A 12149-nucleotide genomic window follows, 5' to 3' on the forward strand; every position below is an offset into this window, starting at 1 on the left:
TTGCTTACAACTTCACAGCCATCGCGAAAATAACGTTGCATAGACCGCAGCTGGGATCCTTCGTTCTCGGACGAATTATTGTCGGCCTGCGCCGTACCTTCCAGGATAGCGGTTTCTCCCGTCCTCTTGAACAATATTGCAAGATGGAGTGCTGTTCTGCCCTGTTCGTCTCTCATGCTCTTATCGCATCCATTTTTGTAGCAACAAACTGACGATCTCCGTTGAATCCTCCGTGCTAGCAGCTACGGCCCGGTGGAGAGGCGACCAACCATTAAGATCGGCTCCATCGACGTTGATTCCATACCGTAACATCCTCTCGATGAAATCGCTTTTGTTTGCGCGAGCAGCATAGTGGAGACCGTTGCATCCACGTCGATCTCTTTATAATGGATCAACGCCCAGACCGATTAGATTGTCGAACACTTCTAGCTGTGATGCCTGGCTGAGTATTGTCGTGAGCAGAGCGGAGTGGCCAACCAATTTCGTCACATCTGCGCCTGCTCCGACCAGCATTTTGGCATTCCCAAGCCGTCCTTCCGCGCATGCGGTGATGAGAGGCGAGCCAAGGTTCCAGCCGCTTAGGTTGACATCTGCGCCATGCGAGAGGAGGATTCGCGTTATTGACCCATCTCCAGTAACGCAGGCTGCCTGCAAAGCATTGTGGAAGTAACCACCGTAAAGATCTGTCTGCGCTCTACTCTCTAGTAAGAGACGGACAGGTCCTTCATTTCCGACTTCAAGTACTCCTTGCAACGCAAGATAGCGTGTGCCGCACTGCTGGATGTTTGGGTCGGCACCGTAGGCAAGTAGCGCTTCCATCATCTCCTCCCCTCCACATCCACAAGCCACATACAATGCGGTACCACATGTATCTCCTGCTCGATTAACATCACTGTCAGCGTCAAGCAACATCTGGACAACCCTGATAGAGGTTGAAACGAAGCACGAGGAGTCGTAAACTCCAAGCGTAAGGCTTCCCAGTACCGGCTGCTGGTCTGGAAGGGAGCATTGGCTTGATGGATTTGACGCGGAAGGAACGAGACTCACGGTATAATTCGACAGCGGTATAGCCATACGAGACACTCGGAATCAATTTCTCGTTCTTTAATTGCGCCATGAAGGATGCGGTGCCATCCACGATCGTCGTATTGGAGGGTCTCAACCCGACTTGACCAAGATATAATGGTTCAGTCAAAACACCAGCTACAACGTTCTGGTTTGATGTCAATCCGGTCGCAGATTCAACACCTAAGCCTACCGTGTCGAGTCCGTACTGCCCATTGCTCGCAATACCGAGCTAAGACTCGGCCATGAGCTGATAGTCACCAACAGTGGTCCAAGTAGAGGATCGATTAGCCTGGAATCCTGATGCTGCCAGTGCGTTCCCGTTGCCATCACTCAAGTCACGTTCGAAGGAGCGTTGAAGTCGACTCCAGAGCATGGACAACCGATATATGTACCCGTGCAGATACTGTTCAGTCCGTTGCATGATTGCGAGTTGCAAGCACCTGGAGGATCTCCACAAAAGCAGACTACGACGTCCTGGAATCAGCACTTTGTCTCAAATCTAAAGTTTTGAGGCTTGGCCGAAGTCTCGAAGGATTGCCGTTGTGAGACATGGCTCATGAATCGGACATGATGGCCAAACAAAGAAAGTACTGGGGAGAATCTATACTCACCGGCCAGTGCAAGGGCCATTGGTACATTCACAATTGATACTGAGGCAATCAACACACATCGGAGACTTGGTGGCCGTGCAAGTAGCTCCTGCATCTATTGTCGAGACCGTTCTATCGTTTGGCGTGCCAGAGAAGGGATATGCTTCGGCACCGTTAAAGGGTCCTACCCCCCGGGCATTACCACGCCAACTGATACCAGCGTTGCAATTGTCTGGTATCGGAATCCATGCCTCTGTTCCGCTAGTCAAAGGCAAGACACGGAAGGGTTGGGCAGGAGTGCCAACCCGAATCATAAAAGGTAGACCAGGCGCCATCGTTGCCATCCCAGTCGCCGCTGGGCGTGAGTGAGAAATGTTGAGTGTAGTGGATTGGTATTGCTCGCGACTCTAGGATAGAAAGACTTGAAAACATTGTGTTTGCCCTGGCTATGTCGACAATTTTCTAGGAACAAGATTGTTTTTGTGAAAGGAGATTCTAGAAGCCCTGAAAAAAGTCGGTCGATCGAGAAATCTAAGTGTCTGCTCACTGCAAGACTTTTAGGGCTATGAGACACTGTGGCGTGGCCCCCGGTATGATTATTTGCAGATGTGTGCACCAATCGAAACCTATACAAACAGCAGGCACATCGAGTACCATCATTGGCGCGGCAGAGAGAAAATGGCGGGAGTGGTGTGGGCGGGACGCCGCCTCGGTTTTGGAACCACCCCATCACAGAAACAAGTGCGGGATCTTTCTGAGTTCTTATTTTTCGAACACGGAAACGAGACCATGGAAACACAAACAACTGGCAGAAAGTATTGGTGCATGTAGTGTATGACAGATCTTTTTCTTTCTGATACGAGCAATCGGATGCAAGTTCGAGGTCCTGCGGCTAGAGTCTTTGGTAGGAACGAGATCGCTACCGCGTCTTCTGTGGTGAACCACGGGAATTCAAAGGCCACCATCATCGTAAATCGCTAGGAAGTAGCGTTGGAATCGTGGACCGGAAATGAACGAGGTCCCAGTCCTAGCATCTCAGCCTTGGCGCCCCACCATGTGCGACGCCGCAAGGTTGGAGATGTAGTTCTGCAAGGTCATCTGCCTAAGTGAGCGACAACCCAGTGCACCAGGGCGTGGGACCGGCAGTCGAAGCGGTAGGCTTACAAGGCGGATGGATGCAATAGATAGCACTACGGAGCAAGATGGCTATGAGTCAAGGCAAAGGAGATGGAATGGAACGGAGGATGGATTTTTGATGGCAAGAGCATGGGAGACACAGGGCAAATCTACAGTGAAGCTCCCAGGCCAGGCTGCCAAAAGGTGTTGGGGTGAATGCATGCGTTGGATTTTCTTCAATTCTTATAGTAGAAGGACTATGGTAAGAAGGATTATGGCAAGAAGACTGGACAAGGAGAAGAACTCGGAGAATCTTGCTGGCACGCAGGCAAGATATGGCCAATATCTCCAGGATCTCTGAAGGACAATGTGGGCATGGCACAGTCAAGACCAGCATGCGATCCGGCAAAACCTCGGACATGGTGTTTTTGAACGAATTGAAACCATCCGATGTTCGACTGCTACCACCACACCTCGGCAAATCGTCTCCGGTCGAGGCCTACACGGACTATGGATGTTTGGAGACACAGGGCAAGCAATGGGCGTGCATCTCCGGTCTACCAGCCATGGGGGCCATGGCTATTAAGAGGGGGTAGTGTTACGAGCGTACCCTTGACACACCACTCAGCCCTATGGCCTAGTGCCTTGGCAGGAGGCATCCCCTACTATATCATGCCTCCTTCCTACATACATAGTTCGGTAGCCTTATTATCCTTGATCTACCTCACCCATACTGGTATCGCACCTATGCTGGTCCTGACACCTTTATTAGATTTATCGAAAAATTAAAAATAGTAAAGCTATTTATACGAAGTATTCATATTATATAATAATAACTAATATTTCGATAATATAGTCTTATTTTATATAATTTATTTAAAGATTTACTTTCTTAAAAAATTAATATTATTAGAAAAATCTTATATCGATTAAAATCGTTAATAAGATAATTTTAAAAATTACGATTATAAGAAAAACTTTATTAAAAAACTTTATTAAGAACTAACGATGATGAGAATAACGTATATATAGTTTAATTTTTCTAAATCTTTATTACGTTAATAATTTATTTTTATTAAATATATTTTAAACGAACGATTTTATCTATATTAATAAAAGAGATTATTTAAAAATATATAATAACGATAACGATATTATTTTAAAAAATGAAATAAATAATATATTTTATAAATTTAAAGTAACGTTATTTAAAGTTTTAATATACGAAGAGATTATTAAAATGTAATTATTAAATAAATTAATTATCGTAAAATTATCGTTATAAAATAATATAAATTTTTAAATTATCTTAGTTTTAAGAACGTAATTAAATTATTTATTATAATATAAAAAATAAAAATCGTAAATTTTATAAAGAGATTATTTTATAAGTCGCATATATCTACAAAAAATAAAAAGATTTTTAATTATAAAAAAGATAATTAAGATAAAAAATTTTTAATTTTATTTATATTAATTTCTTTAATAACTAATTTATTTTATTACGATTTATTAGAAAATATTATTATTATTTTATTAAAATTAATTAAAAAACGAGATTTAAATAAGTTAATTTTTTTAAAATTAAGAATAAGACTCTATAATCTTTATAAAATTTCGTAATTATAATTTATATTTAATTTTATATTACCTTAAAATATATTTATTTTAATAATAATTATAAATATAATAATAACGTAATACGTTTATAATTTGCTTTATAAGATATATAATAAGAATTAATTATATTTAACTTCTCGAAATAGAATAATATCGATAAACGAATTAATAAGATTTTTATTTAAAAGATACGTATATAATTAATTATTATAAATTTCTTATTAAGTCTCTAAGTTGAGATTATTAAAACGATTATTTTAAATATAATTTATTTATTTATAACTTTATTAAAATCGATAAAAATAATTTTATATTAATTATTAATTAAGAAAAACTCTAATATAACTTATTTAATATTTTTTAAAATTATAATATACGTCTACGATTATAAATATAAGAATAATTTTTTTATAAGACTTTAAATATATTTTTTTAATTATAAGAGATTTAATTAATATCGATTATAAAATTAAAAAAAATCTTAATTAATACGTCGACGAGATATTTTATAAAAAAAAATATATAAATATTATTTTAATTTTTTAATAACTCTAACGATATCTTAAATAAAATATCTAAGAATAAGAAAATTAGTTATATCGTTATTTTATTTAAAAGAATAATAATATTTTTATTAAATAATAACGATATGAAAATATTTTAAATATCTCGTAATAATAATAATTTATTAATTAAAGATTTATTTAATTTTATAGATTAAAATAAATTTATAAATTTAATTTTTTTTAAATTAATAATAATAATAAGTTAAATGAGATCGTGAATAATACGTTTATCTTATTAAAAAAATTAAGACGTATTTATATATTAAAAGATTATCGTATTATTAAGAATAAGAAATACGCTAACTTCGATATTTTAAAACGAGAATTTACGAAAATAATAAAAATAATCTCTCGTTATCTAATATTAAATCTCGTTTTTATAAGAAAGCGATAAATTATTCTAAAATTTCGTATTATATCGCTCATTATATAGAAATAATAAGATTCTTAAAAAAGATAAAGACGTAAAAATTAATTATTAAGTTAGTTTATCGTTTTATTTTTAAAGAAAGAATAAAGATAAATCTTTAAAAAAAAAATTATAAACGAGATTTTACGCTATAAGATAAGATATCTTATTAAAAAATTCTTTAACGAGAAAAAACCGATTACGATGAAATCTTTTTAGAGATTATTAAATTTATAATTATAATTTTTTTTTAACTTTAATCGTTTATTATAATTAAGAAACGAATTTTATTAACGTTATTATATATTTTTTTTTTTTAAATTTAAATATAAAATTTATATAAAATAATTCGAAAAATTTAAAGAATTAAATAAAATATATTTTTTATTTCGAGTTTTATACGATCTTAAATAAATTAATCGTAAATAATATAAGATATTAATAAAATTCTTATTTTAAATAAATTTTTAATAATCTTAATTCGATTTTTATTTATTTTTTTATAAATTTAATAGCGAAATTATATTTTTAATTATATATATAAACGATATTAAGATTATTAAGAATCGTTTATTAATAAATTAAAATAAAAAATTCTTAAAAAAACGATTTAAAATAGTAAATCTCGATTTATATATATATTACTTAAGTATAAAAATCGAGAGAAATCGTAAGATAAGAATATTTAAAATAAGTTAATTAATTTTTATTAATAAAATTCTCGAAATTTATAATATAAGAAAGTATTATATATCGTTTATTTCTATAAAATTAAATATAAATAATATATTAATTTCTATATAGTCGAATTATAAGATTAATTTAAATAACGTTATAATATATAAAAGTAAATTAAGAGAGATTATTTATTTATTTACTTAAATACGCTTAAATATAATCTTTATTATATATAAATTAACTATTTTTATATTTAATTTAAATTTTTTTCATTAATAAATATATAAAAAAGATTTAAAAGATTTAATTAAGATTAAGATTCGTAAAATTACGTTTAAAGAAGTATAGATAATATTATAATTATTTAATTATTCTAATATTAATTAAATCGATAATCTATTAATAAAAAAGTTAATAATAAATATATTAATAATATTAAACGATAACTTAATTAATTAAAAATTAGTTAAATAAAATAATAATAATTAAATTTACGTATAAAATTAAATATATAATTATATTAGAGATTATATAAAAACTTATTTAAATACGTTATATTTTATTAAAATTAAAATAATAAATCGCGATCTTATAATAATCGAATATAATAATAAAAAAGTAATTAATCTAGTAAAAAATCTCGTAAATTATAAACGAATACGTTATATTAACGTTAATTATTATTTTATAAAAAAGTTAATAATTAATTAAACGCTACGATATAATTACTTTTTTATAAAAGAAATAACTATATAATAACTAATAGCCCTATTACTAAATCTATATACTTTCTATTATTACTACTACTATACTATACTAAGAGATTATAAGCTTTTAATTAATATTAATAATATATTAATATTCTAATTATTTTAATTATTTTAAAAATATAAAAATATATATTCTTTTAGCTATAATAGTGAATTAGAATAAAAAGATAGTAAATACTAATAGTCTATTATATCTATACTAATATTAGAGGAAGTTAATAGTAATTATATAATTAACGAATTAATAAGATAAAGATAAAGTCTAAAAAGTTACGATCTAAGAAGATCTTTAAATTCGCTATATTCTTATTAATAGTTAATATTCTTATATTTAAGAGAGTATTTAATTAGAATCGTTAATATTAAATAATATATAATTACTATTAAATAGCTGAAATATATTTAATTCTCGCTAAAATATTAATCTAGTTATAAGAGAATAAAGAATATAATAAATAGAAGTTCGCTAACTTATAAATTAAAGATAATATTTATATATCTCTTAAATTAGATAGTTATATCTATATTATAAATATTTAAAATATCTATAATATAATTAAAGTACTCGAAGATATATATAAATCTAAAAAATATATCTCTTATAAAGTACTATAGAGAATTATTAGTTATATAAGCTTAGTAGACTATAAAGAAGTTACTAAGTATATTAAGATAATTAAAAAAATTAAAATAAAACTCGCTAAGTTAGATTATTAATATATCTAAAAGATTATAATATTCTTTCTTTATAGACTTTTCTTATCTTAAAATTTAATCGTGAAAATCGTTTTAAATAATTAAGATAAAGACGCTAAAGAAAGACTATTAAAATTGAATTTCGATTATATTATCGAATAACTTCTTAATAGAAAATATTATTAAAAACTAACTAGTACTAATAACTCTAATAGTAAAACTATATTTATAAATAATAAGAATAAGAGAAACGGCGATAAGAATTATAATAATAATAATAATAATAAAATTATTTCTAGATCTAAGTATAACGACTATAGCTTTCGCTATAATAGAACTTATTAACTATCTAATCTCGATTAGGCCTTCGCTAAGTAAATTAAAAAGAATAAAAATTATATTAAGAAATTTAAGAAGAAGAAGAAGATTAGTAAGCTTACCTTTATCGAATTTACTAAAAAACTAAAAATAGTAAAAGCGATCTATATAAAGACTATTACGATATTATATAATAATAGCTAATATTTTAATAATATAATCTTATTTTATATAATATATTCCGAAGCCTATTTTATTAAGAAACTAATATTTCTCGAAAATTTTATCTTAGTCGAGACTACTAATAAAAGAATATTAAAGACTACTATCGTAGATAATATTTTATTAAAGACTCTTATCGAGAATAACGACGGCGAGAATAAAGAATATATACTTATACTTATAAACGTCTACTATATCGAAGGTCTATTTATAAATCTACTTTCTTTAGATATATTCTAACGTAATAGCTTTATCTATATTAAAAAAAGAGATTATCTAAGAGTTTATAACGATAATAATAATATTATTCTTAAGAGAGAATTAATAGATATACTTTATAAGCTAAGACTTATATTATTAAAAGTTATAATTATTAAAGAGATCGCTATAGTCGCGATTATTAAGAAGATTAACTATTATAAAATAATAGTCGTTAAATAATATTAAGTATTAAACTATCTAAACTTCGATAATATTACTAAACTATTAGCTATAATAAAAGAAATAAAAATTATTAATAATACTAAAAGATAATTTTATAAGCTATATACCTACGAAGAATAGAAGACTTTAGACTATAAATTAATAATTAAGATAGAAAATACTTCTAATAGTATTTATATAAACCTCTTTAATAATAGATTAATATTATCTCGCTTTAAAGGAGATTACTACTATTACTCTATAAAAGTTAATTAAAAGACTTAATTTTAATAAGTAGACTTCTTAAAAATTAAGAATTAGATATTTTAATTATTATAAAACTTTATTACTATAATTAAAACGTAGTTTTATACTATTTTTAAATAGTATTATTTTAATAACTATAGTAAGTATAATAATAAAAAAACTCGAGATTAGTTAGCTTTTTAAAATATACGATAAGAAGTAACTATATTTAATTTATTTAAATAAAATAGTATTAATAAGCATATTAATAATATTCTTATTTAGAAGATATATACTTAATTAATAGTTATAGATTTATTATTAAGCTTATAGACTAAGACTATTAAAATAGCTATTCTAAATATAAACTACTTATTAATAATTCTATTAAGAAAGATAATTATAATATTATATTAGGCCCTTATTAAAAAGAAGCTAAATATAGCTTATTTAAGATTAATTAAAATAATAATTTACGTCTATAATTATAAATATAAATAAAAGAAAAAAATTAAATAAGAGTTTAAATATATCTTACTTAACTACGAGAAATCTAATTAATATCGATTATAAAATTAAACTAAATCTCGTCTAGTATAACGATATAATATCTTATAAAAATCTCTTTAAACTTTTATCTCGCTTTTTAATAATATTAAAAACGAGCTAAATAAGATATTAGAGGATAAAAACGTTATAAATACTATTATCGTCGCTAAAAGAATTTTATTATTTCTAAAAGCTTCTTTCTTATTAGTTATAAATAGTAAAATAATAATAAATATATCTAAAGAAGACTTTAAGACTATAGTCTAAAATTCGTCTATAGATTTAGAAAATTTCGAGATTAACTATATTTCGAATTTATTTAAATTAAGTAATTAGAAGAATATTATTTCTAATATATTAAATTTTCTTATATCTAATTTATTAAGATATTTATAGCGAATAAAGAATATATTAAAGAATTATTATATTATTTAAGACGATAAATAAACTAACTTCGATATTATAAAGAAGAGATTTATTAAGTTAATACGAGTTATATTACTTATATTTAATATTAAATCTTATATTTATAATAAAGTAATTAATAAGTCTAAAGTATTTTAATAAATAATCGCTATATAGAAGTAATAGAACTTATTATAAAAAATAAAGATATAAAAGCTAGTATTAAAATTAATATATTATACTATTTTTAAGAAAAGATAGATTTATAAGAAGAAGTTAGAGATAGATAATGAAATTCTACGTTATAAGAGTAGATATATTATTAAGAGCTTTCTTTAATAAGAAGATATCGACTATAATAAAACCTTTTTAGATATTATTAAGCTAATTATATAAAAGATTCTTCTAACTTTAATTATATACTATAATTAGAAAGTAGATTTAGTTAACATTATAATAGTATTTCTATATATAGAATTTAAGTATAAAATTTATATAAAATAGCTAGAAGACTTTATCGAATTAGATTAAGATTAAGTTTATTTATTATTTAAATTATTATATAAATTAAAATAATTTAATTATAAGTAATATAAGACGCTAATAGAGTATTTATTTAAAATTAGAAATATATATTTATAATTCGACTTATATCTATTTCTCTATAAATTAAATTAAGAAATTATCTTTCTAATTATCTATATCGATAATATTAAAATCGTCGATAATCGACTATTAATTAATTAAGCTAAGAGACTTTTATATAAATAATTTAATATCGTAAATCTCGATCTATATATATATTATCTAAGTATAAAGATCGAAAGAAATCGCTTAATAAGAATATTTAAAATAAGTTAATCTATATTTATTAATAAGATTCTTAAAACTTATAATATAAGAGAGTATCGTATATCGTCTATCTTAATGAAATTAAATATAAATAACTATCTTATTTCTATATCTAATATATATATAATCGATTTAGCGAATATTATTATATTTAAAACTAATTTAGAGAAAATTAATTATTTAACTACTTAGATATAATTAAATATAGCGTTTACTATTAATAAACTAATAGTATTCTCTTTTAATTTAAATTATAAATATTAATAAGTATATAAGAGGATATTACGATATCTAATTAAAACTAGAATATAAGAAGTAGTTTTCGAAATTATAAAAATTATAATATTATAATTATTCAAATACTTAGACGTTAATTAAGTCGATAAGATATCTATAATATAATTAATAGTTAAAATAATTATAATATTAAATAGTAAATTAATTAATTAAAGGTTTACTAAGTAGAAGACTATAATATAATTTATATATAAGATCGAATATATAGCTACTTCTAATACTACTTAAGATATAATATAAATACGCTATATTATATTATAGCTAGAATAATAGTTAAATAGATTATTTATAATATAATATAATAATAAGAGAGCTATTAATCTAATAAAGAATCTTATAAATTATAAGAGATTACGCTATATTAATATTAGCTATTATTTTATCGAAATACCGGAAAGAAATGGAGACAACGTGCCAATTAGTGGTGTGAATCCCACAATATCTCCTGCCGCAGTGAAATTTTTCGAATAATGAAATAGCTGTAGACATCGGGCGGTTTCAATTCGTCCAAATATGCATCGTTCCGAGTGATGATTTGATGTGGAACCGTGGAGAGCATATGACGTGGGACCTTGGAGAGCTGTCTTGACGATGGTGGCCTTGTTGCCGCTTGGTTTCTCCGCAGTGTTCTCCGCATTTGCCTGTTGTAGTTCCTCCTCTTGCTCCTCCTCTTGTAGAGTATCAGACTGAGTGGCTAGCTGAGTGGCTGACTGAGTGGATGACTGATATGACGTGGGATCTTGGAGAGCTGAGCCGTGTTCTTGACGATGGTGGCCTTGTTGCCGCTTGGTTTCTCCGCAGTGTTCTCCGCATTTGCCTGTTGTAGTTCCTCCTCTTGCTCCTCCTCTTGTAGGGAGAGTATCAGACTGAGTGGCTAGCTGAGTGGCTGACTGAGTGGATGACTGATATAATGTGGGATCTTGGAGAGCTGAGCCGTGTTCTTGACGATGGTGGCCTTGTTGCCGCTTAGTTTCTCCCAGTGTTCTCCGCATTTGCCTGTTGTAGTTCCTCCTCTTACTCCTCCTCTTGTAGAGTATTAGACTGAGTGGCTAGCTGAGTGGCTGACTGAGTGGATAACTGAGTGACTGGCTGACGATCTAACTAAGTGGATTGCTGAGCTGATAGGGTAGGTAGTGTTGACTAAGCGGCTGGTCGAGTATCGCTGGCTTGGGAGGAGTATGTAGGGGAGGACGATGGCTATAAATCCGTTCGGGCTCTTTTTGAGGGTCTTTTAACGCGTTTATAAGTAGTAGTAGGTAGCTGTTGGGCTGCGGCCTCGATTGCCAGTAGTAGCGGATTCGTCGAGGGGTGGCCTGGGGGCGTT

General features: G+C 28.2%; 2 protein-coding genes across 2 annotated transcripts; both read right to left on the minus strand.

Moving 5' to 3' along the window:
- Positions 1-381: 381 nt before the first annotated feature.
- On the minus strand, positions 382-1117 carry HO173_001483 (uncharacterized protein; the record flags this gene model as incomplete). The annotated part of the gene is made up of 2 exons (XM_037303422.1): positions 382-995; positions 1048-1117. 2 exons carry the CDS (start codon positions 1115-1117, stop codon positions 382-384), a joined length of 684 nt encoding a protein of 227 aa, XP_037170069.1.
- A 10082-nt stretch (positions 1118-11199) lies between these two features.
- HO173_001484 (uncharacterized protein) lies at positions 11200-11817 on the minus strand (the record flags this gene model as incomplete). The annotated part of the gene is made up of 1 exon (XM_037303423.1): positions 11200-11817. One exon carries the CDS (start codon positions 11815-11817, stop codon positions 11200-11202), a length of 618 nt encoding a protein of 205 aa, XP_037170070.1.
- Between the last annotated feature and the right edge of the window lie 332 nt (positions 11818-12149).

Source organism: Letharia columbiana (genome assembly GCF_014066305.1).
Source record: "Letharia columbiana isolate WasteWater2 chromosome Unknown Sc0000002_s0, whole genome shotgun sequence".
Classification (NCBI taxonomy): Eukaryota; Fungi; Ascomycota; class Lecanoromycetes; order Lecanorales; family Parmeliaceae; genus Letharia; species Letharia columbiana.